Source organism: Panthera onca, chromosome B1 (assembly GCF_046562875.1).
Source record: "Panthera onca isolate mPanOnc1 chromosome B1, mPanOnc1 haplotype 2, whole genome shotgun sequence".
NCBI lineage: Eukaryota > Metazoa > Chordata > Mammalia > Carnivora > Felidae > Panthera > Panthera onca.
In genome coordinates, this window is record NC_138342.1 from 100,327,022 (window position 1) to 100,354,074 (window position 27,053).

General features: G+C 39.2%; 1 protein-coding gene and 1 long non-coding RNA gene across 4 annotated transcripts in view; one reads left to right on the forward strand and one right to left on the reverse strand.

Moving 5' to 3' along the window:
- Nucleotides 1-27,053, forward strand: part of SYNPO2 (synaptopodin 2) — a 172,158-nt gene that overhangs the window by 129,166 nt on the left and 15,939 nt on the right. For 2 of the 3 annotated variants that reach the window (XM_060654291.3, XM_060654292.3), the window contains exons 2-4: nucleotides 4,902-5,053; nucleotides 8,730-9,541; nucleotides 11,985-14,167. In XM_060654291.3, the coding sequence (XP_060510274.3) occupies nucleotides 4,902-5,053; nucleotides 8,730-9,541; nucleotides 11,985-14,167 (3,147 nt within the window). The remainder of the gene's footprint in view (nucleotides 1-4,901; nucleotides 5,054-8,729; nucleotides 9,542-11,984; nucleotides 14,168-27,053) is intronic. The other variant, XM_060654293.3, reaches the window with a different exon arrangement.
- LOC132692155 (uncharacterized) lies at nucleotides 3,753-26,634 on the reverse strand. Its single transcript, XR_009616208.2, has 3 exons — nucleotides 26,399-26,634; nucleotides 25,477-25,558; nucleotides 3,753-4,032 (listed from the first exon to the last, which is right to left on the reverse strand). It is a non-coding gene; the product is annotated as an uncharacterized LOC132692155 (long non-coding RNA).

Genomic DNA, 27,053 nt, shown 5'->3' on the forward strand with positions numbered 1-27,053 from the left:
TAGTCAGTTCTGGAAGACTTGGAAATGAAGGTGAAGACAGAGAATAGAAAAAGAAGCTTTTTGCATTTTTCTAGGGAATTATTTCTTCCTAAAACCAAATTAGCATACCTGAAACTCTTCTCAGATTTATTCTGTGAAATGAAAATAACACTGTTGAATTTCCCAGAGAAGCTCTAACTTTCCATTTTCACTTGGTGGTAATAAAATAAGTCTTGCCTGGCATGGATCAAGAAGCAGTAAGCAAAGAATACAGTATTTGGTAAATATTTACATTACCAACATCTCTTAGTTCTGTGGTCTGATTAAATTGAGAGGCACTTATAGGGACTACAGTATTTTAAGGATAGAAACTCCTTATCAGTATGTGTATTAGATGTGGAAAGAGGTCTCTGAGGGAATGTTCTCAAGAAAAAGGCATTACATCACACGCTCATATAGGTATGTTGTGTCAAATCACAGTTTGAAAAAGATAATTATACTCAAGTTTGAATTTTTAACATATTGGGTCAAAATATTGATTATTTTCCAGTCATTAAAGAATACCTTATATATAAATGTTACAATATAAGAAGAAGAAGGAAAATCAAATGAAACAAAACCTGTCTTTCCCAGTTAATGGGCTGACAGGGCAAATCTTTGTTACCTCTGCCTTATCTCTTCCATTTTCTCCATGACTTTCCTTAACTGCCTATACTAATTCTTGTTATACTTCTCCTCCCTCCCTTTACTCTGATTCATGGTAGAGAATTCAGACTATTGACTACAGAGGCAACGTGCATAGTGGTTAAAAACACATGCTCTGAAGTCAGATTCCCTGGGTTCAATTGCTGATTCTCACTCTGTGATTTTAGGCAAAGTACCTAATTTTCTGTTTTCTTATCTGTAAAATGAAAGTGAGGGAAGCCTGTTTGAACATACACAAATGGAATTATATTTATACTTCTCACTGAGGTTTTGTAGGGATAAGTGGTTGAGCATGCATAGGGCTTAGCATAGTAAGTGCTCAATGAAAACAAGCCACTAGTATTTAAATAACTGTATTGTTTCAAGCAATAAGTAGGCTTGTCTTCTTCCACCTTTCAGCTATGAAATGTGTACTTACTGAGGAAAAGACAGATACAACCTTTATCTTTAGATTAAGATGAGTTAATGCCAAATATATGCATAAAAACTGAAAATAAATCCAGATGTTTTCAAACATCTGGCAAACTACCAACATTCTATAGCTTTTCTTCATACTTGGCACGTTCCTTTCAAGTGTGTGTATGTGCTGGAAGCTGAGTCATTTTTATCCATTAGCCCTTTCTTGGGCACCTCTAGGAGTTGTATATGCATCATGGAACTTAATACATATTATTTCTAATCCCTTTTAACCATCTAAAGAAGTAATATTTATTAGCTCTATTTTACAGTTTAGGAAACTAAAGCTCAAAGTGTAATATAACTTATCTAAGTTCAGTCAGATCGTCATTATTGGAGCTACATGATTGAAATCCGTCTTCCTTCAGAGTTGGTATTCTCTCCCACTTTGACATGTATTTTATGAATCTATGACTAATGGCCTTAGAAGAAGACTGGTTGATAAATTCACTGAGATTCAGCATCATCAATGCTAATGATCTGTATATCCAAATTTATCACTGACAGCATATTTCATTTTCACAAATAGGACTATTTTCAGGAGTTAGAATTTTTACTCACATACATAATAATACTCAAATATATACATTTTAACAGTATATAATTATACACAATGTAAGGTAAGGATCTTTTGTACACTAATAAGTGTTTATCCATCATATGAACAGAACCTATAACAGAACCATTTTGGTAAAGTTGCTGACTGCAAAAGATATGTCTGGGCATAATAGACACTGTCACACAATCTTTGTTTTGCTAGTCCATTTAAAAATGGAGAAAGAATAGTCCTACAGAGAAACCTTTGTGGCAAGGGAAGTATCATCATACTTAACATGGTCCTTGAGGAAAATATTTCTTGCTGTTCAGACAAATGTAAAAGGTCAGTGAAACACAATCACAGCAGTTAATTATGAATGTTGACCTCAGAATGCATGCTCTGAAGGAATGCTAACTACTCCTACCATAATGCTTTTGCTTATTTGGATACCATTAAAAGCTCCACTTGACAGGCATAATGATGAACGGTACTTTTCCTGTCAAGCAACACATGTTTGGATGATAGACAGCTCTCTTAACTTGGGGATTTATTTATCTTCCAAGGACAATTTTTCAACTTGCTCTGCAAACCCATGGAATTGCTTAAAACTCACATAACTTATTACTGACAAAGGGAAACCCCCTGTCCTCACACATAAGATTGGGCCTTGAGGGGTACAATGATACATCTGTTTTATAAATATAAAACCTCTTTGGTCCTCCATAAGCTGAATTTTCTGTGTTCTAGTACTTCTGACTCAATTGACTGAATGGGTTTATACTTCAAAAAATGCCTTGTTATCCACCTAATCTTATTTTATAAAAAAATAAATAAATAAATTTAGATGATTGAAATGTGAACTAATAACTCTAACAGTAACTTAAGTGTTCATTATTGGGTATTGTTTTATCCCTGATTTATAAACAACTCTCTTGTGATTCTTTATTTTAATTATTTCATGCAAGACAAAACAAAACAAATATATTTGGCAATTAAATAGATATTTTTCAAAACTGGGTGCATATTCTTTTTCTCATTTCTTTTGTTGCTTCCTTATAGCCTTGGAAATATTGAATTCATTTAACATTTTGCAATAAACTAGTGTGTTCTTCCAAAAAATAAGAATGAGATAGATTTATTAGAAAAGGGAAAGCCACTTTAGATTATAATTTATGATGATCAATGGACAGATCATCCCAGAACAAAACTAACTGAATCACTTCAAACTTCAATAGTGTCATAGTTTTGGCACTTAAAGGTATTCTTTTACTTTCAAGAGTACCACTTAAAATTTAAATGGACCAGGAGAGGGGCACCTGGGTGGCTAAGTTAGTTAAGCATCTGATTTCGGCTCAGGTCATGATCTTGTAGCCCATGAGTCTGGTCCCCATGAGTATGATCTCACGGTCCATGATTTTGGTCTGTGCTGACAGCTCAGAGCCTGGAGTCTGCTTCAGATTCTGTGTCTCCCTCTCTCTCTCTCTCTGCCCCTCCCCCACTCTCATTTTCTCTCTCTCTCTCTCTCTCTCTCTTTCTCTCTCTCAAAAGTACTAAGCATTAAACATTTTTTTTTTAAATAAATGGACCAGGAGATATAAACTTAAGCCTATGTTGGTCAACATATTGATTATCATTAAAACCTTAGCAAGAATCAGTGGGCAACTGTTGTAGGTAAGTTGATATATGTTTCATGCCTAAAATGAACCTGGCTATGAAAATATTCTTCAAGAAGCATTGCTTACCAGACTGAGCTGTCTGGACTTAGAATCTTGATTTTAATAAAAAGGGATCATCTTGGTAGAAAACATCTACAGTAGTATCTGAAAGTGTTCTTAAGTTTGAAATTGTATGACATGTTACATGGTTCATTGAAAACTATTAAACTCACATTATAAAATGAAACCTAAACACATTAGTATCACTTAGGGTCCCAGCAGGAAATAGGTGGCATGCTCAAAGGAGTAATTAAAAATAATATAATGCAGGGACTAAAGGCAGGTTTAAGTGAACCAACAGATGATACTGAAGCACTGGGAGATAAAAAGCAGAAACTACTATTACCTTTAGGCCTGAAGATACAAGAAGATGGAATGTGTTATTTCAACATAAGAGTTAAGGCATCGTAGAGGAGCTATGACTCTCTAGATGGAGGAACAGAGCCATTGCCAAACCGTGACCCAGCAGGTTCAGCAGGGAGAACATCTACCTGACCTCTCATTCCTCTGCTCTTTGATGTCTTAACTGGGGCTTCCTGTTGACCAAATCCAACCAGGGGCACACTGAGGAGCTCAGCCTGTGCTGTCTCTAGAGGCCAGTGCCTGGAGGGTGGAGAGTGGAGAGGGTGGAGAATGAACCTGGAAAGGCAAAGGGAGAATAATCAGCATAACATTTTACCATTATCATAATTCTACAGGATATAAACCTCCAATTATTCCTCACTAAGGAGCTGGTGGGAGCTCTCAGTCATTATTCTTGTCCTCTGAATTTCTCCTTTCCAGGTTCTGAAAGTTCTCTTTTAGGTTTTTTTTCAATTTTTGTTCCATGTCATTCTGTGCAAGAACGTGATGCAATCTTTATAGCGGGGATGTTTTTATTATTTGCAAAATAATCTTTTTTTTCTTTCCTCTTTGCTAAACTTTGCTTAGTATCAAGACTTGCATAGTTGATTTCAATAAAGGATTTTTCTCTTTGACATTATTCTTAATATCCTGGCTGCCTAAGTTCCCCATTATGCTGGGATGGCTTTCATTAGTTCATTTAGCTGTACAGTGCTCTCCTTAAACTGTCCTGCCCTGTATCTCCTTCTTAAAGTCAGTGCTCCATCCACGTCAGCAATGGAAAAGGTTTTAAAATTTTTTTTTAATGTGAGAAGTCACTTTCTGACTAGCGTCAGACTTCACAATGTGACATAATTATTTTTAATGTAAACTCAATTCTTTTAATACGTCTGCCCTCACTTTTCTCTGTTCTTTTTTTTATTCCAGTTCCTTTGTCATAGATTTACTTCCCTTTTCCATTTAGTTACAATGCTATGAATTAAATGTTGACTTGATGGTACATATTGGGTTGTGTGTGTGAGAGGGATAAGAAGTGTGTAAAGTGGTCTTATAGGTCGAAAGGTGGATTAAAAACCAGAGTTAATGTTATAGTTTGCAGATCTATTTGCCTCTCCCGAATAAAAGTTTCTCAGAGTGAGTGGCAGTGTTTTTGCTTTCTTTTTCAGATCCGAAGCCAGAGCAAAGCCTCTGGGTCTGGGCTCTGTGAGGGGGATGAAGTGGTTTCTATCAATGGCAACCCTTGTGCAGACCTTACCTACCCCCAGGTCATCAAGCTCATGGAGAGCATAACAGACTCTCTACAAATGCTCATCAAAAGGTACAAAAGAGTTGTTGGATTATATGTTTTCTCTTGAAGTTAGATAGGACTGACTACAGCTTTTACTACCTATATAATTTGTCATTTATGGGGAAATTGGGGTTGCTCTGTAGAAAGTCAGTTTAGTTAAACAGAAGAACCACCATGTTTGAAAAATGGCAATTCTAATCAACTTAATTTTCTGGTTAATTGAGAATTAACTTGAAAATCTTTGTTTTATGAACTTTGTTGAAAATCTTAGGTATTTTAGACTAGCTGTTTAGAAAGCTCAGTATGTTGAACGTAATTTAATACTTCAGGGTCAAGATTTTGTGGTGGGTCAGGATCACTAAATTATAATTCCAGATTCACAGATGAATTAAAAATGTTTAACTTAACTATACAGAACAAACTGATGGACACCATCAGACGGGACGGGGGTGGGAGGTTGAAGGAGAAAGGCGACAGGGATTAGGGAGTGCACTTGTCATGATGAACACTGGATAATGTATGGAAGTGTTGAATTACTATATTGTACACCAGAAACTGATAATAACACTGTATGTTCATTATACTGGAATTAAATTTTTAAAAATAGCAGCAATAAATTCCATTAAAAAGTGTTTAAGTGTTAAATCATTATATTGTACAATAAGTTTTTATAGAAAGAGAATGCCTAGGAGAAGGAAAAGAACAACAAAAACCCTAAAAGCAGCTAGATTTCTGCTTGTCAGGACCTCCAGTAAAAGCATTTGGGTATGGATAAAAGCAGATGGTTAGAATAAAGGTTTTGGGACTATTAATGGAAATCACTTGTTACTCTGGTCTCTCCAAATATCACCCTTCCCACCTAACGGCTTAAAAATGCACTAGTAAACTTTAAACACTTAAAAAAAAAAAAAAAAAAAAAAGAATACAACAAGGGCAATCACAAAAAAAGAAAAAAAAAACTATAGCATGAGCGTTTTTGCAGTGTGCAAATCACAGTACTGTGTGCAAATTCAGACTGACTTTGCAAGTGAGGCTCTGACCATTACATTGTAATGAATCCGGAAAGGAAAGTTCTGGCTTCTTGGAGAGAGCCTTCAGGAAGAAGATGTCAGAGGACATCTCACATAGAATTTAAAGCTCTCCAGGTTTTGTCTTAACTCTGCAGAAACACTACATGCAGCATTACCCCTCTGATAATCATTCACTATTGGTTCCATTTCTATATACACATGAACTCAGTAAGGCCATAATCTTGTGAAAATAAAAGAAATATAGCATTATTCTTGGAATCTCCCATCTAAATATTTAGCCATCAAGCCCAATGTTCAAGCCCAATATTTAGGATCCTACTTACTTATAAAGCTACCATTTGCTTTTTTTTTAAATTTTTTTTTTTTCAACATTTTTTATTTATTTTTGGGACAGAGAGAGACAGAGCATGAACGGGGGAGGGGCAGAGAGAGAGGGAGACACAGAATCGGAAACAGGCTCCAGGCTCCGAGCCATCAGCCCAGAGCCTGACGCGGGGCTCGAACTCACGGACCGCGAGATCGTGACCTGGCTGAAGTCGGACGCTTAACCGACTGCGCCACCCAGGCGCCCCTACCATTTGCTTTTATAAGGAAACTAATGGGAAGCTTGCCAAGTGTGTACACAGTGTTAGCCATACTCATGCATAAATCTGTGAGGTATCAAAGACGTCCATCTTTGTAAAAGTTTAATCATATCCCAAATAGGGGGAAAACCTTTATCCAATTTATTCCCTTTTTAGTGTCCTTACTCTGTCAATGAGGCCAATTTCTTTGGAACATATTTGTGGTCTGGGACATTCCCTGCTAGTTCTTGTTTTGATTACAGTGGCTATCACTGGGAAAATCCTTGGTGATTTAGAGCCGAGCCTCTGCTACGTATTTGCTTTCAGAAATAAATGAACTAGTTCTCTGCTACTTTTAATAATTGGAAATATGATTATTATTTTCTCTTAAGAATTTTGACTTTTACAAAATAAATCATTGATGAGATTCGAATGGAATCTCAAATTAAAATCAGCCCAAAGGCAATCATCACCATCATTGTCACCACCACCACCACAACCATTCCGGATAGCTGAACATTGTACCTATGTAGGCTGAATGGAAATGAAATCTCTAACCTCTGTTGCTTTTATGATTTTTACTCTTGTACATCCATTTTACTTCTGCTACCAGTAAATATTAACATTTATCTAAACCATTGGCCTGTATTACAGTCTATAAGCCTGGAATAAATTCAAATGACTCTCTTCTCAGCTTCCTAATTGATTGCTAACATAATTCAAAGTGATTTAATCTACTTCCATCTGAGGGCTTCCTAAATTAACACTCTCTGACCTTGTGGTACCATCAAATTTAGTTGCATGGAGTGTATTCATCATTTCCTATATAAGAAAGATCTAATTTGCTATCACCATGTTTTTAAAATGCTATATTATAATTTTTTTTTAATTACTGGGAAACTTTACAGATTACTTCCTTAGAGAAAACTTCATTTCACTTGATTGTTGGTTTTTTATTGTTTTGTTCAGTTTTCTTTTACTAAGTGCAGTCAAAAGCAAGGTTAGGAGCAATTGTTTTGAACATTAGAAATTCTATCAGATAGATTCTAAGATATATTCCTTTGGGTAGCCCCTTGAGTAGGGGTTCACTCCCTTCAAGTGATGACTTGGCATTAATCAGGGTGCATTTTGAGGGAAGACAAAAGGGGCAGGGATAGACACTGCTGTTTTTTGCTTTTTTTTTTTTTTTTTGAACTTACAAATGTGAGACATGAAGGCATCACCTACAGCTATTCTGTAAATGATGCTTCTCTTCTAAAAGCCATTAGAATTTTGAGTTTTAGCAAGAAGTCATTTGACTCTTAAACTGGCATTGCTTCTTGCAAACCTAGGTTTGCAAAACCAACTGAGAATGGTTAAGGTCAGAATCAAAGGATTGTGGTGAGCAGCTCTGGACTTCTTAGCTGAGAGATAAAGAACAGTTTGATTTCAGAGATCCTACAAGGAAATGCTCCAAGACACAGGTTCAAACAGGAGAAGGGGAGACATCTCCGATTATAAATACTCCATGACTCAATGATTCATTGCAGCATGGAAAGGATTTCTCTTTACACAAGAGTACTGGGCTGGGGTCCACTTATTACAAAACACATGCTCACTGGAGTTTGAAAAACAGCTTCTATTTCATTCCTTTCAGGAAAGCACAGCCTCTAAAAGGATTACTTGAATTATGTGCATATTAATATTGTTCTGAAGCTGCTGAATATGTTTATGTGACATAGTGTTCAGACCTAAACTTAGTCAGTAAGACATTGAAATGCTTTGTCATATTAGAACAAACATGGTTATTTGAAAACATGCAAATAGTTACAGATAAAGGACATCAATGAAGCTATAACCTGTGCTTTTAAAAAATAAAAGCTGAATTTAGGATGGATTTAGGTTCCATAATCTTTTGTAAGCATTTTGGCTTTGCTTTAAAGAAAAGTTTATTTGGAAGATCCTTAAGTAATAAGATAAACATGTTGCCAACTTCTGCTTTCAAATATGTTGCAGTTGACATTTAGGAGGAAATATTTTGACGGTATCATGTATCATAAAAGTGTTGGGAAGTTCTTTGGCAGGTGTAACACACTCCAGTTTAACCATCTGGACTGATTTTTCTGTGTGCAGACCATCCAGTGGAGTAAATGAGACTTCCATCTCTGAAACTGAAAACAAAAGCCCTGAGCATCCCACCCATGAGCGGTGCGTGGAAAGTACCACTCTGCAGATTCGACCAGCCACAAAGAACCAGCACAGAGAGTTCTATGTTGCCTCGATCAAGAGTGGAGTTCCTCTGACTGAGGACCAAGGGAGTGGTCCTGGTTTTTCTGAGAGCATAAAAGAAGAAACAGGCCTGAGCTACCATGTGGCTCCCTACATGCCCGACTCCCAAAGAGGACGCTTAGCAGAGGAGGTTATCTTAAGGGAGAAGGCAGAAGCTGGGCAGCCAGGCCCTGTGGTTGAGTTACAACTGTCCCTTTCACAAGAGAGACACAAGGGCACAAATGTCCCCGTGGTGGCTCTCCTGGGAGCTGAAAAATCTAAGTCTCCTGACCCAGATCCTTATTTACAACACGACAGGATTGTCCACATAAATTCAGTCCCCACGAGTGAGAAGGGGGGGCCTTCTCTGAGGTCCAGCAAGATAATCCAGATCTCCAGTGGCAAAGAGTTAAAAGTGATCCAGGGAAATGAAGCAGGAGACAAGGGGCTGCCCCGAGTGGAAGTGATACTCGACTGCTTGGACAGGCAGAAGACGGAAGGGTGCAGGCTTCAGGCAGGAAAGGGGTGTGTGGATTCTCCAGTGGAAGGAGGGCAGTCAGAAGCACCTCCTTCTCTGGTATCCTTTGCAGTCTCATCAGAAGGCACAGAGCAGGGAGAAGATCCACGCTTGGAAAGGGATCACAGCAGACCTCACAAGCACAGAGCGCGTCACGCACGTAAGTCCTTCTCTGGGGCCACTGCTGGGCTATCGGAAGGGGCTTGGGAGCTTAAGGCTTTTTGCTGCTGCTTCCCTTACATGGATTTTTTTTTTTTTTTAAGATTTTTCTCATGTCTCCTTGTGATTTGAAAAAATTATTAATGCACAGAATAAGACATGTGAAACTGTGAAGAATACCAATTTCTGAAATGGAGGCACTAAGTGTGAAGTTAGTAGTAGATTTAAATGTTATTTAATGCAATTTCTTTTATCCCCAAAGGCACAGGAGCTGCTAAAGAAAATAATATTGTTAAATGTGTCCCTTTGATTTGTCTCAGAATGTTGTAATATTTCAGGTAAAATGTCACAGGGGAGTATTTGAAGTCATTGCGGACTCTGAGTTTAAATGTCAAAAACCGTGGCGTCTACTTCTGAGAGATGTCTTTAAAATGCAGGCTCCACCACTGATATTAAAAGCAGATCCTCATTTTGAAAAAAATCATTGTGCAGCTTGATGATGCTTGCAGAAGTGAGTTTGATGGACAAGGACATGTGGAGTACTGAGCAGTTACATGAGCCTCTCCGTTTTGTAGGTCTTCATTCGACTGCACAGCATTTCATCTACCTTCTAGACACAGAAGTCATTCTCCAGGGCCATGTGGAGGCATTTAAATGCCCCCAAACACAGAATATATTTAAATTCAAGGCTGTTGACGGTGTTTTGTTTTACCCAGGGGAGTGATCACCAGAAGGAGAATGAGGATAAGAATGGCAGTTAGGTTTTATGATTTTTATTATTTTTTTTTCTCTCCCTCTCTTTTTTAAACAAATTTTGGAATTCCATTTGAGGAGGTAAAGGCTGACCGGCAAAGGCACTTGAATGTATGAGTGACACACAACGGTAATGAACTCAGTTATTCAAAGTAGCGTAGGAAATCTCCTAACCTATCGTTATTCCTTTCAAAGCGTATTTTTAGCATAACCATTTGTAGCTTTATTGGCAAGTGCTGTTAATCGTCCTTGTACTTGAAGCATCTGTATGCATCTTCACATTTGTAGCCTATCAGACAAGTGTATTAAGGCAGCATTCACATACTTTACATGTTGACAGTGAAGTTTTAGCAACAACCGTGCAACTGTGACTGTCAATTCAGTAGTAAGTTGTGTAACACTACTCAGAAAGAGGAATTACATTTAGGCATGATCACACTTTCTACTACTTTCTCCAAATAAAATTTGATTGCCAGGGAATATCTGTAACTTTGTCATAAAACTGTTCACTCTGATTCTATTCTATTTTTAAAAAATGAATCATTGAGTCTTATTTTTTCCAGTGACAAAAAAAAGCTAATTTTTAATCATAAAATATTCAACAGGTTTTCCTGAAATTTCCATGTAACTATTTTGAAGAATTCAGAACTTACTTGTGAATCATGCTCCTTATTATTATATACATGACAATTAACTGATGCTATAAGTTAATTTTCCACCAATTTATTTTTGTAACCATAATGATAAAATTAAAAATTTGTATATAAATGTTTGTTACTTTAAAACCATCAAACTCTCATTTTAAATGATTTAATTCCCGCATCAGCTTTTCCCCGCAGTTAAGGGTTACCAGTCACATAATTTTTAAATTTCCCCAAGATTTACACTTACTCTTGTTGCCACTGAAGTAGTGTTGTATTTCCAAAATAGCAATAATTTTTCAAACAAATTTATCTAGACAGCTTTTTAGCTTAAATTTCTTATATGTATTCACAATGATCCAGTGTTCTGAATTATTAGCAATTATTGATTCAATGCCTTCAGTTATTATTCATTCTGTTTTTTGAACGTATATTAATCCAGCCTTCATGAATACAAAGACTCTGGGGGAGATGTCAAAGTTAAAAAAAAAAAAAAAGAAGAAGAAGAAGAAGAAGAAGAAAAATATTTAAATTCATTACATTAAAACACTTAGGTAAATAAAAGTTTCTTGCCTCCCCACCCCTGTTTTAAAAATGCTTGAAACCAGTTTTATATTGACATTTTATTTTTTAAATATGGAAGTACAAGGTATGTCTTAACTTGTTTTACAGAAAATATTATGTCCTTAAATTATTTCCTTTTTAGTTTGGATTACATCCCCTTAACTGACATTTAGTAGCCAGCGTTTATTGTCCAAGTATAAAGATCCATATGCTACGTATATTCTAGTCAGTATATGTAAAGATGTATTTATATGAGCAAGTGAAACAGACCATTGTGTAGTTACATATATCATTGCATGTCATGATAAAAGTATACATTTTGAAATAAATAAGAGAGAGAAATTAGTTAGATTGTTTCAGAACTCAGTGGCTAATTGTAAGCATGTTTTTTTCATATTCACTTTTCCCCAGGAGAGTTGACTTCTGGGTTGCTCTGAGGTCTTCTTGGAATTCACCAACTCACTATAATTTTTGTACATTCCCTAGGGCTCAGGAGAAGTGAAAGCCTATCTGAAAAGCAGGTGAAAGAAGCAAAATCTAAATGCAAAAGCATTGCCCTCCTTCTAACCGACGCCCCCAACCCCAACTCCAAGGGGGTGTTGATGTTTAAGAAGCGTCGTAGGCGGGCCAAGAAATACACCCTAGTCAGCTACGGCACCGGTGAGCTTGAGCGAGAGGCAGACGAGGAGGAAGAAGGAGACAAAGAAGACAACTGTGAAGTAGCATTTCTGGGCACGAGTGAATCAGAGGTGGATGAAGAGTTATTGTCTGACATTGACGGCAGTGCACAAGTTGTGAACTTTGACTGGGATTCTGGACTAGTGGACATCGAGAAGAAACTGAACAGAGGGGACAAGATGGAGATGCTGCCAGACACCACGGGCAAGGGTGCCCTCATGTTTGCCAAGAGGAGGGAGCGAATGGATCAAATCACGGCCCAAAGAGAGGAGGAGAGGATGGGAGGAGTGCCAGGCAGAGAGCCAGATGCTGCCCAGACAGACAGCCTGAGAACCATGGCTTCTTACCAGAGGAAGGAAGAAGAGTCTGTGAAAGTGCAGAGCTCAGTGAGCAGAAGCTACATCGAGGTGAGCCATGGTCTTGGCCATGGGCCCCAACAGAATGGCTTCAGTGGGGCGTCCGAAACGGCAGAGGCCCAGAGGACGGTCCCTATGAACAGAACAGCCAAACCCTTCCCGGGGTCTGTGAGCCAGCCTGCAGCCCCCTTCTCCCCAACCCGGAATATGACGAGTCCCATCGCGGACTTCCCTGCGCCTCCACCTTATTCTGCGGTCACACCTCCACCTGAGGGCTTCCCCAGAGCAGTGTCGAGTCCCACAGCTGGCCCAGCGCAGCCTCCTCCGTGGCCCCAGCCTGCCCCGTGGTCCCAGCCAGCCTTTTACGATTCATCTGAGCGGATAGCTTCCCGGGATGAAAGGATCGCTGTGCCTGCAAAAAGAACCGGAATATTGCAGGAGGCCAAAAGGAGGAGCACGACAAAACCCATGTTCACTTTTAAAGAGCCCAAGGTGAACCCGAATCCTGAACTCTTGTCACTTCTTCAAAATTCAGAAGGCAAAAAGGGAGCTGGAGCTGGAGGCGATTCCGGACCCGAAGAAGACTACCTCAGTTTAGGAGCAGAGGCTTGTAATTTCATGCAGAGCTCCTCTGCCAAACAAAAGACTCCGCCTCCTGTCGCTCCGAAACCTGCAGTCAAGTCCTCGTCCTCCCAACCAGTAACTCCAGTTTCTCCGGTCTGGTCCCCAGGAATGGCTCCAAGCCAACCTCCTGCCTTCCCCACGTCCAACCCATCGCAGGGCACCGTTGTCTCCTCCATCAAAATAGCCCAGCCTTCCTACGCTCCTGCCCGGCCCGCGAGTGCTCTGACCCTGGCTGGTCCCTTCAAAGGACCACAGGCAGCAGTGGCCAGTCCGAACTACACACCGAAGCCAACGGCTCCCGCACCGACAGTAAACGCCGCTCATGCTGGTGCAGTGGGACCATCCAATGAGCTTCCGGGAATGAGCGGGAAAGGAGCCCAGCTCTTTGCTAAAAGGCAGTCGAGGATGGAGAAGTACGTGGTGGATTCAGACACCGTGCAGGCCCATGCGGCTCGCGCCCAGTCTCCCACTCCCTCTCTACCGGCCGGATGGAAGTACTCCTCCAACGTCCGAGCACCTCCTCCTGTGGCCTACAATCCTATCCACTCCCCCTCCTACCCTCTGGCCGCTGTCAAGTCTCAGTCATCAGCCCCACAGGCCTCCAAGACAAGCAAGAAAAAGGGCAAAAAACCCCTCAATGCTTTGGACGTCATGAAGCACCAACCATACCAGCTAAATGCATCCTTGTTTACTTTCCAACCTCCAGATGCAAAGGATGGCCTCCTCCAAAAGTCATCCATCAAGGTCAATTCGATGCCAGCCATGAAGCAAGCTCTTCCTCCCCGGCCAGTGAATGCTGGCTCGCCCACTAATGCGCAGGCCTCATCTGTGTACTCGGTCCCAGCATATAGCTCTCAGCATCCCTTCTTTGCAGAGGCCACCTCGCCCGTCAGTGCGTCGCCAGTGCCCGTGGGCATTCCCACCTCTCCAAAGCAAGAATCAGCCTCTACATCTTATTTTGTGGCACCAAGGCCGAAGTTCTCAGCCAAGAAAAGTGGTGTCACAGTTCAGGTGTGGAAACCATCTATTGCGGAAGAGTGATCTTGTAGCCGAAGCTGAGTGTCCACTTTGCTTGAAACAAATTGTTTGCAGTGTTACTTGAGTCCCCGAGAATGCCTAGCAAGTCCTCAACTTACTTAATTTCAGATGTCACTTCCCAATCTGGGTCCAAGGAGCATAATATTTTTAATGAGTCAAAAATCTAACTCAGATTGACTTAAAACATATTTATCTTCTTTGCACACTTAAAAAATATGGGAGCACCCCAAAATAGACATGTGCCATTATATTAAGTAAGCAGGATACTTAGGATTTATGCTTTAGTCACGAGAAAGACAGTGATCAGTGTTATCAAACCTTGCACACAGCCTTTATGTAGTGTAACAGCTGTGCTCCTGTGGTGAAAAGGTTCAAGTGTAGTGAAAATATAACATGTATTGGCTGAGATTTCCTTTTTAAGTAGTGCTTTATCTCTATTACTAGTGTTAAGGGATAAGAAATTTACTGAGGACAGGGATCAGCTCTGGTCTGTCAACCTCAGCCACCTGTTTGATATTGCAGAGAAGGTACTTCTGGGGGTTGTGAAATGTATATAGTTTAGTAAGAAGGGTAAGAAAGAGGGTGTCAGTAATTACTGAACACTTATTTTGTGTTAGGTTCTTTGCCAGATGTTTTACCTGTATTAACTCATTTCAGAAGACTTCTTTAAGGTAAATGAGATAGGGCAAGAGGGATAATTATCCTTAGAGACGGATTTCTATCTTCTCTTCCCAGTTTACTTAAGAAACTGAGTATGTATATATCTCCAATTGCCCATGAAAGTGTAAGTTTGTTTTCCTCAGCTGAGGCAAGTGGTAGGATACAGTATAAAAGAATAATGTATAAAAGGGTGAACAGGCTGCAGATAAAGGTACACATGACTCTTATTTTTCCCTTGGGAAAGCACATCACTGAGGCATGAAAGGTTACTGACTACAGGGGCTGATTGTGAAGCAAGAGGAACCCCCTATGTGTGGAGGCCGTAGGGTGAGAACACACAATGATTAATTTCTGAGTGACCTCACAGATTGTTTTTCCTTGTGTTTGTTTTGCTTTCTGACTACTGCTTCTCCCACTGTTCCTTGCAATTCTATTCTCGCACCTTCACTTTGTTATTTATATTTGATGGACCAGGAGGATTCAGGCAAGGTTACCTTGTAAATTGGATTGGTCACAGACCATGCCGTCATCCAGCTGGCTATGAAGTTAATAACGTTACTGACAGTAAACCTGAAGACCTTTCTCATGTCTATTTTAAGTCCAAGTCTGACCAACCATGGAAAATATTCAACATGAATTAATGTAGAGAACCATAAAGCATTTTTGACAGCTTCAAGGAAAACCATCTACTCAATACAGGAGATCTGTTTAGAGACCTCTTATAACAAACAACTTGCCTGGTTTGAGGGTACATGGTACCAATTTAATCCTCTGAAAATATCTGTATTCCTGTTCTTTTACTGCTGTCACTGTCAATCTGCTATATTTTTCACTATCCTATTAAAATATTACTTTCTTCTTTATCTGTTTAATGTACATGTTTTAAAAAATAATCTTCCCTGATGAGCTATTCTGACCTAAGTCACTTCTCTGCTGTGTCTCTTCTATTGTTCCCAAAACATCCGAATTTCTTCTTGTGAGCATATTCATTTCTCTGTACGTTGTAAAACTGCAAGCTGCCCATTGTAAAACTCTAAGAACACACAAAAAAGAATTAAGTCAGCAACAGGGCAATGGGGCTGTTTCTTCTGCTTTTTTCTCTGGGAAATCTTCCATTGCCTTTGGGGGCAGTTTACCTAGAGGTTTCAACCACAGGATGTAGCTTGGTCTCTCATTTGCCTTTTTGGGAAATCAGTTAGGAAGATTAGTACAGGGTAAAGGAAAAAGCAATCTATCCATTATATAACACTATTGTTTAGTATTACTTGTTCCCTGCAAAGGAAGTCTGTTAAATGCTGTGCATTTTGCATTCTTTTCTAATAGAACAACAACAAAAAAGGCTTCTTGAGGTGAAGCAGGAAAGATCGTTTTTATAACTTTGCATTCTTGACATAGCATTTAAAGAATGGCATGAAGTAGAGGAAAGATAATGCAACACAAGGTAGTTAATTTGAGATCACCAGTTCAAATATGGCCTAGGATGGTAATGACCCACAAGTATTCCCAGTTGTCCAGGGGTTTGTGGTATGTAGGAATGAGAAGTGTTTTCAGTCCATTTCCTGTAGGACAGGTGGCAATCTTAGCAGAGCCACTATTTGGAGTTGATGACTAAACACACCACTAGCATGACTGGGAGTGTCATAGGGTTCCCAAAAAGCTTCTCAGAAACATGCCAGGCATGCAGTCAAACATCCACAACTTTGGGAATTGGAAACATAGGTCTCATCTTGAATCAGATGGTCCTACATTATGGAGGAGGGGTGGGAATCCTCCCAGACTGTATCTGCAGAGTGTGACCACACAATGAGATGGGGGCAGTGGGAGGGAAAAGGACCAAGCCAGCTCCCTGGAGTAAGAGGGATTCCCTTTGCCACTTGTCCTCAATCAGAGAGCCTCCTGGGAACTTGCATGCCCAATAAGCTGTATGCGCCACCTTTCAGGTTGCAGTTATGGGAATGATGTCAGTGTGGCAGGTGGGAGGCTTAGAACTCATGACCTCAGCTTCCCTCCCGTTGGGAACCCTTTGTATGATCTGGGTGTTGTTGGCTCTGTTGTGGTAGCAGATGTTTGACTGCTTGGTCGTGAGGTATGAGGAGGCAGGTTTTGTTTAGGTTTTAGCACCTTGCCTTTTCCTCTGTCCTTTGTTAGCTTAACTTCCAAGCAGAGTGCTTGTGAAGTCAAGTTTTCTTCGTCACCACGATAGCAATGATCATTTCCTGAGTGCCTGTGTTATGTTAGGTGCCTTATGTACCTTATCCCAAAGAACCCACTGCGAAGTTTACAGGCACCGGAATATAATATAAAATGTAGTCACAGTCACTGACTTACTGCAGGACCTTATGCAATTTTTTAGCATGAGTTTCCCCTTAATAATGTCTCAAACCTCTCTTCCTGACTGTTGTGCGATGAGTCTGCACGGCACTAGATACTCCAGGAAGAAAGGTGTATGTAAATCTAAATATGGCAGATTCCTGTCTTATAGGGGGTAAACTGAGTCACAGAACTGGTAAGATTGGGGATCTGAGCATTGCCACTTCAGTCTTAAAACATTTCCAATTTTATTTCTCATATTTCAAGAATAAACACATTCTGTTGTGAGAGAGGAAGAATCACACTGTTTTCCACATTTTGACTATTCATTGATAGTAGAAAGCATAAGTTTTTAGGCATATGTGTCATGAGTCACATTTGGATTGTCATTCTGGAGCATGTAAAACTTTGTATTTCAAAATATATCTAGCATGACTGTTGATGATAACATGTATCTCATTTAATCTTCATAAGAACCAATTCATTTAATTATAGGAAAACTGATCCGAGTCACAAATAGTTCTTTCAAGCATGCTGGGGTTAAAATTCTTTTAGGTAGTGCTGACCCCTTTCAAGAAATGGGCTTCTTCATGGGCAGCTGAGTGTTATCACAAAGCCTAAATTCTAGCCTGGCAGCAAGAGTCACATCTGAGATGTCAAAAACAAATGATCCACATTTAAAGGGTGTGGCCTAGCAAATGTGGGACCATTGTCCTATTTACAGCCACTAGGTTAAAGAACTTTGAAGGTCGTTCGGCTGCTGACAGGCGTATCAAACACTAGGACTCCATGGCACTTTCACAGGGAGGCCTCTTAAGAGCCCAGAAGACACATGGCTGTTACTGTCTGAGTGTGGATTTAATCTTTCAGACAAAAGCCCTTGCTGTGTATCATTTTATCCAGTCATAGAGTTGAGAAGCCGCAAGCACCCGTATTCTAAGGGTGAGTTCCTGAAACCCACTGCTGTTTATGAGTCACAGCCGGCCTGGAAGGAAGGGTATTTGAAGTCATGGTTATCAAAAAGAAGTGATTGTTTTCTGAAAAGCTAAATGCTTAAAATGCTTCCAAAGGGAGGCAGTGGGTTGTGTGCTCATTCCCTCCTAAAACCAGAGTTGTTGAGTTTGTTTTAAAAATTGCTAAAAGTTCATGAGAAAAATATGTAAATTCTAAGAACCAACATTATATTCTCTGACACACTGACCCTCACTGGTCTCATGTCCCCTTATCACTGGACTCTGGGGGACACAAAGACTCATGTAACACTTCAGTGCTGCTGAATTCGTCAACAAGTATTCTGGGAAAAAGCAGAATTGAATTCTTCTCTAGACTTCCCACCAGGGTTGGCTAAAGGCCATAAAGCAAACTAGCAAATTCCCACAGGACCCAAACACCAGGCAAAATCACTAAAAGAGGCCAGCCTCCGTTTCTTCCTCTATGGTTTAAAAAAAAAAAAAAAAAAAAAAGTACAAAAATTTTAGGCTATTCTATGGAGTAACAAGCCAATAAAAACCAGCCTTCAGGAGGAGCCCCCAAATCAGACCTATCCTTTCCTTGATGTTATCAGGTACAGCCAATTTCTTAACTTTTTAAAAATTAATATGTTTCTATGGTATATGTATGTCTACACTAAATTACCATTTGGCACTTGGAAATCACAGAGCTACCTACTCAGAGGCAATTGAATGAAGAAAAAATTTAATTTGAAAATATCAAATCCTGTGAGACATTTCTCAGACTCTTGATTTTATATGAGATTTGCTGGTTAATGAAGTATATCTCAAGTATAAAGAAAGTTAGGCTTATACAGGGCCTATAGTTTAAATAATTTTTTGTTATTGATACATAGAATTTCTTTTACCCCTGTTACATCATCCTTGATATGTTTATCTAAATTATGTGTGCTTTGTGACTGGTGAAATATACATTCAGGGTCCCTAATAAAAATAGTCATAAGGACATACTTTCCAGCCTATCTTCATTCCTCAATAAGTGTAATAATAGTCAGAAGCATAATAACATTCATATGTGCCATGGAGGAATCTTGCTTTCACAGCCTCTATTTCTTGAGCTCCTCATTAACTATTAATGATTTGTTCATGGAAAAACAAAACAAAAAGTAAAAGATTGACACTAGCTCAAAGTTGAAAAGAAATGTATAATCTAGGAATATAAACAGAGACAATTTTTCTTCTTGGGAATAAATATCAAAAAGGAAAGTATTGGATTGGGTATAGACCCTGCCATCATCCAGCTGGCTATGACATTTTATTTTATTTTATTTACTTATTTTTAAATGTTTATTTATTTTGAGAGAAAACGTGCACATGGGGGGCCGGGGGAAGGGGCAGAGAGAGAGAGGGAGAGAGAGAATCTCAGGCAGGCTGTGCACTGACAGCTCAGACACTGATGTAGGGCTCGAACTCACAAACTGTGAGATCATGACCTGAGTTGAAATCAAGAGTCAGATGCTTAACCACCTGAGCCACCCAGGTGCCCCTTAAGAAGACATTGTAGAAGTCAGAGAATCTTTGATATCTTTATTTGGTGGACAAATCTGTTTTCAAAACCACCCAAAGGCCCTGGGTCAAGTATTATGATCTAAAACAGGATTATATGGATGGGGATGGAAGCTGTGGCAGTCATTTAGACAACCTTGTGAGACCTGAGGAAAAGACAGGAGGTGGCTTCATGTATTAAATTTCTACTGTGTGCCAAGAGCTGTGTTAAATACTTTCTGTAAGTTATGACAATAGCTAACATTAACTGAGCACAAACTTTAGGCCCTGAATTGTGCCAAACAACTTTCATAGATTATCTCTTTTCTTTTATTGACATATAATTGACATATAGCATTATATTAGTTTCAGCTGTACAATATAATGACTTAATATTTGTATTTATTGTGAAATGGTCCCCACAATAAGTCTAGTTAACGGCCATCACCACACAGTTATAAATTTTTTTTCTTGTGATGAGAATTTTTAAGATCTACTCTCTTAGCAACTTTCAAATATATAATATAGCATTATTAACTGTAGTCACCATGCTGTACATTATATTCTCAAGGCGTACTTATTTTAAACCTGAAAGTTTATACCTTTTGACCACCTCACCATTTCAACCATGTCCCCCTTTGCCCCCCACCAGCAATCACCAAAGATTATCTCTTAATCAGTAGTCCTTATGAAATTAATACTATCATTATTCCCAGTTTATAAATTAGAGTTGGGATTCAGAGGCATAAAGAAGCTAAAGGACTGGTCCAAGATCACACAGTGTTACATAGTGGACTCTGGAGTCAATGTGAACTTGCACTCCCAAACAATTACAGTGTGATTTCATTCACTCTTCAGAATGACCCTGAAAGGAAGGTATTACTCCCAATTTACAGATGAGGTGTAGGTGTCTGAAGCTCAGAGAGGCTAAAAAACTTGTCCAACAATCACGAAGCTTATAAGTAGTAGGATAGGGTTGGAACTAGACATTTGTCTGACATCCAAGCCTGGACCCTCCCTTCAGTACCACATGGTTTCCACCATCTCATTAGACCCCAGAATACCATTCCCTGAGACCTGTAAATTGTGTGCTCCCCAAACTAGCAAGAGCTACTCTGTAGAGGCTTTATAGGTGACTTTGACCATGTTGAATGACATTAGAAAGGACCCCCTTACCAAGATTGCTCATAAAATCAGATGCTATGATAGTATGTTGAAAGTGAAAAACAGTCTCTGAAAAAAGAAGCATCTGTTTAATAATTTAAAAAGATGGATTTTACGGTGATTTTGTACTAGTTACCCAAATTCTTTCATTTTTTTATTTCAGGATGAATAGGTGATATTTATGGGCTGAGACTGGAAGGAATGTCACTTAAAAAAATAAAGCACAAAATCTTTATATAAAAGGAAGTGCTCTCCTAGGCTTCATGCCATTTTGACTAAGTGTAATTCAGGGAACGTCCTTATTAAATAGTGAATCAGCACCCAGCTTGGCTTGCTACTAAAGCAATAATAACTGAGACATATCAACAAGAATAATTCTAAACAGAATAATGATGAGAGGGTCACAAGCTTTCAGTGTTTCAAACTATAATCTAAAAAATAATCATCACTGGAAACTTAGAATTCCATGAAGTCTCTTCTGGCTTGTCTATCCTGGATATGCATGAGACAGCAAACCTTTCCTGCCACAGTGTCCTCAATGGAGGATTTCTCAACAGTATTTCTGTCAAAGACTTCTCAGCAAGGACATTGTTACACCTTATGTTTTTTCCAGTAGCTTTTTTTTCTTCACCTGTATCTCATTGTTATTTTGAAAACATCTCCTGAGAAACTAGTGTAATGGATTCCAAACATGGGTTTGAACATTCCCATCACCAACCTCAAGGAGAGAAGATGTGAACTTCTGAGTTTATTGTAAAAACCCCCTCATTATATTTGTAGAGCTTCACTGCCTTAATTTAAGATCATAGAGCCATTAACAGGATGATAATTACAAGGGCTTCTTATACGCTGGCTGCCATTCTAAACACTTAACAAATGGTGACTTTTTAGTCATCACAAAATGACTATAAAGTAGATACTGTGATCATTCCACTTTACAGATGAGAAACTGAGGTAAAGAAAACTTAAGGAACTTGTCTAAGGAGGTAGGGATAAGCCTGAAGACCAGACAATCAAGCACCAGAGCCATTCTCTAAACACAAGGCTACATTACCTCTCTTGATCCCAAGACAATGGTCACAGATAAAACGAATTGTCCATCAGAGCAATAAGCTTTACCTGTCTCAGAACTAACCCAAAAATTACTTTAAATCTTCTAAATCAAAGTAAGAAATATTAAAAAGACTTCTTAAGAGTTTGGTAGCCCCAAATGATAGACACTTGTAAGCAGGTACGAAGGGAGGGGAAAAGCTATAGTTTTACTTCTGCTGGCCTATCTTATTTGCTTATAATGCAGTAACTGGCAGGGGGAAGTCTAACATTTTTCTAGTTACCATTGAACAGATATGCACTAGACCAAACTCCTCAAACACCCACTTCCAGCCAAATAGTGTCATATTTTACTAGGGCTGTGTAAATTTATACCAGGTAAATAAAGGGAAAAAAGAATAGCAATGAAGAGAAACCTCTCAAATTTTAATAACAACAATGCAGAATAACATTTCTCCCAGTTTTTTAATTAAAAAGGCATGGTTTGATTTAGGAGATGCAAAAGGTAACCAGTCCTTAAATGAAATTCACCTATGATTACGTGGGACAATGCATACAAACAGCAAGCATACAGAGGCACAGCTTGTAGTGGGTAAGTGTGGACCCAGGCCAAACTGCTGGGAGCTGCATCCCAGGCCCACCTCTTGCCACTTGGGAGACTCTAGGCAGATGATTCCACCTCTTTGAGCCTCAGTGCCCTTAGCTGTGAAATGAGGACAATAGTAGGTGCACCTCACACATTGTGAAGATCACACGAATCAATGTGTTTTGTGTATAGAACGGTGCCTGGCACATTGAAAGCATTCAACATATGTTAGCTATTAATATTATTGCAAAGGCCACTTAACAAACAATAGCTACTATTTCAAAAACTTCCAAGGAGGAAAACACACACACAACGATTAAACAAGCTCTTTTGTTTTCTTCTGTTAGTGTGAATTCCAGTTTAAGGGATCTAACACAACTAAAATAGAAAAAGCAGAAGCACTGTGTATAAATCTCTTATGGACACAAATAATCTATTGTCAAGAGTCTTTTGCTGAGAAATCATTTCTTCTCTGTTTTCTTACTGAAATTTTATATGTCTATATTCCTCTCTATTCAGCCTGTTGGACAATTGTTTTCTTCTTCATCTTCATCTGTTGTAGTAGCATTGTTGTAATAATATACAAAATGAGACCAGGAATCAAAAAGACTGGTACAATATTTAAAAAACAACAACAACACACCCTTAACATCAGCTTTGAGACTCCACTGTAAAGGACTGTGTTCAATTCAAAGTATCAATGTTAAATAAAACAAGTGGGGGCACACTTAGCACTATAAAGAGAATTCTTATGGCAAAAGGCTTGTAAATTAAATATATTCTCAAAATTGGGTAGCTGGTATTCTGAGTAAGGTTCTGGTAGGATAATTGAAGCTTAAATAGGTCTATCACACAGAAAGTGGAACAGCTGGCAGCCTGGTGGCCGAGGCTACCCCAATTCAGCCCTGCAACAGTTGGGGCTCTGACAGAACCTGGCTGACCTCTGAAGGCGCTGCAGACAGCTGTTCTTATCCCTCCTCCCCAACACTGTCCCAGGACAAAGGGTCAGTAACCTGGCCTTTTTAGAGTAATTGATCCCCTTGCCTGAGAAGCGTGAGCAGTTTCCAAAAACAGAGTGAAACCTCTATCTGAAGAGAGCAAACTCCCAGCTCACAGAGCAAGTGATGAAAAACAATTCTCAGAAGCTGAGTGACTGACGTAGGGAGGAACCTAGAATTCCAGCTGCCTTTAAAACCCAGGGAATTTTGGTGGGTTTTCTGGTGTACTTCTAGACTCTTTATGAGTCAGAAGCAGAAGTCAGGACTTAATCTTGAAGAGAAAAAAAAAAAATCAAAACAAGGTGAGATGCTGAAAATTTTATCTGAAGCCAAAATTGCTTTTGTTTCAAATATATTTCTATGGATTTAGTTCTGTTTCCCTTCTGTGCCATTTAATTACATTTTTTTCTTAAAAAGTAAAAAACAATATCTCTTTCTTGAATTGCATAGCCCTCAGATTGGTAAAGAAATGTTCACAAAGCCTTCCTCTAGAGCTAAAAATCACCAAAGAATAGGCTGGCCTAATATAAGTAAAATGCTAAGTGTCATACCAGTTCTTCCACAATTAGGTCTTGTTTTATTCTTTATATCACACTCAAGAGTTTATTGATGATCTTGCCCGCTGGACCACTTGTTAATGCTCATCCGATGGCACCAATTATAATTCTTCATATAAACCCAAAAAAGCTAACTAGATTTTGAATTCTACATTATGAAACATCCAGCAAAATGTTACAACTCAGTGGGTGGTATTATTGAAATAAAAAGCAAAGCAAATGATATCACTTAGAAGTTTTTATTTTAATTGTACGTTTCAGTTTACCAACCAATAAGATTTCCTTTATATAGAGCACTTTGGTTTTAGCCAAGTATTGCCTTCACAGTGTTCGAACACACAGTTTTCCAACCCTTGTTCCCCGGGGGAAATTAAGACCTTTTCCCCACCCTGTTCCCACCTTGGAAATTCTGATTTAGTAGGTCTGGGTGGGGTCCAGGAATTTGTTCCTGTAACATACACCCCAGGTGATTCTGATGCTAATGATTGTGAACCACGCTCTGAAAAACACTTTTCTAACCCACAAAACACTTAGGTCAACCTTATTCTTTGAAACCCATAAATAATTTTCCAGTTTATCCAGTCAGACACAGCCAGACTTGTCAACTGCACCCGATTTCAAATGCTCTTGATGCCTTGTCTGAAGTGAGCAGGCATTGAAGTGCTGACCTTGCGGACTGGACTTGATACCAGAGGTCCAGGAGATGGCAGCAAACTCTCTTCCTGCTCAGAAAGTGCTTCCCAGGCAGCCATTCTAAAACTTGTGAATAATTTGCTCTAAACATTCATTTTTATTTATTTTCTTAAACAGAAGAATAAAGAGGGCCTTCAGATGTGATTTTATCTGACCCCCCTGCTTCTCATCAAGGCTGAGAATAAAGATTTCTAGGAATAGAATGATACAATTTTATCATCTAGAGAAGGGACTGTACAAAGCTCCTTGGCTGTTTTTTCTTATCTCTGGGGAAAGGGATTGTGGGAGTTCCCTGGGCTGTAGGGCAATAGAGTGTGTTATCTCCAGTCAAAAATGTTCTTACTAATACCTAACTTAAATCTCTCCGGCAGTCATCAAAACATTTTTATTTGGGGATCTAGGCCGAAGGAGAATTTTAGAGCAATTAGCCTTTTAAAATGAAAACAAAGATGATTTAAAACTTTCAAAACTAAAAAGAAATTTGTGTACTTTAAGGATCACAGGGACAAAGAGCCCAATGTTTTTGCTGTGCCTTTACTTTAAGATGGTCAAATGGTGTGGTAGATTGACAAAATGCAAAATCAGTCGGAAGCTGCTTAAATACTAGAAGAATGTACAGAACAAAGGGAAAAGTAGACCCACTGAGTAGCAGCTCTGATTACCACAACAGTATTGTTTTTCAGGTCTTTGACGCCCTGAAGTTTATTTCTAACACAAAAAGGATGGTGACCTCTGGAAGTTCCGTAATATGAGATAAATGTCTACTTACCAGTGGGAGGAGAAGAGACCAATGAGAGATAGGAGAGCTGGATATTTGAGGAACTCTGGTGTGGATGAGAGAGTAAACGTCACTGTTGATTAAAAAGAAATGTTAGGACTAATGAACAGAAGTTACAAGGTAGTAAGTTTCAGTTTAACTTAAAACTTCAAAATCTTGATGGGGAAGAGGTGGAGAAGGAATTAACATATATATTGGACGCATAAATGTTAAGAGCTTTAATACATGTACTTAATTTCATTCTCATGACAACCTTATTTGGAGGAAAGTTACCCTTATTTTTTTTTTTAACTGATAAACAAACTGGAGCTCAAAGAGGTTAAGAAAATTGCCCAAGTCACACAAATAGTCCTAAAATGGCAGACCCACTGGCTGACTCCAAGTTTATTGTCCAAAGTCACACAAATAGTCCTAAAATGGCAGACCGACCGGCTGACTCCAAGTTTATCTTTCATAGCCTGTGCCTTTACCACTGCAATGCCTATCAGGTGTATTGTAAAAAGAACTCCTATGTCTCATGGAAGCTGGATTGCAGGATCTCCAATCCCTTCCATCTCTGACTTTTTATAATTTGCTATATAAATATCTTCTTTAAAAAATACGGGGGCCGCCTGGGTGGCTCAGTCAGTTAAGCATCCAACTTTGGCTCAGCTTTGTGAGTTCGAGCCCCGCATCAGGCTCTGTGCTGACCACTCAGAGCCTGGAGCCTGCTTTGGTTTCTGTGTCTCCCTCCCTCTCTGCCCCTCCCCTGCTCATGCTGTGTCTCTCTGTCTCTCAAAAATAAATAAACATTAAAAAAAATTTTTTTTTAATCTGGGTTTTAGGTTCTGAGAGTATTTTGATGTAGTTCAATACTTTTTAAAAGCCAAGTTGAGTTTAAAACCTGACAAAATAAAATTTCTCTGTTCCTTACCTCTTTAATTCCAGGATCTTTGCCACAGGAAACACACTTTAAAATTAAATACATCAGGGGTGCCTGGGTGGCTCAGTCGGTTGGGCGGCTGACTCCAGCTCAGGTCATGATCTCGCTGTCTGTGAGTTTGAGCCCCACCTTGGGCTCTGTCCTGAGCACTCAGAGCCTGGAGCCTACTTCCGATTCTGTGTCTCCCTCTCTCTCTCTGCCCCTTCCCTGCTTGCTCTCAGTCTCTCTCTCTCTCTTTCTCTCTCAAAAATAATAAACAATAAAAAACATTAAGTACATCATTTCTCTAATGAGAAAAAGCAGAGCTTAGAAGAGAATAATTTTTCTTTTCTTGAAGCCATGACTAGAGTGATTTGCTTCGGTTCTAGCATCCGCGAAGTGTAATTATAATTACCCACAATTATTCTTGAAACACACACAGATAATGTCTGGAGGAGGGAGAGAATTGTGAAACCCAGAGCAGCCTCTAGGCCCCAGCAGCCACAAGGTACCCTGGGGTAAGGTGAGAAACAGCTGACATGCTGTAGAGAAGAACTTCAGTAGCCTCTGCTTATCATTTCACCTGCATCACTAGACCTCCATCCTTTGTCGGTAGAGTGCTCATGTTCCATTATATAAAATTATGTCAAATGTATCATACATTCAT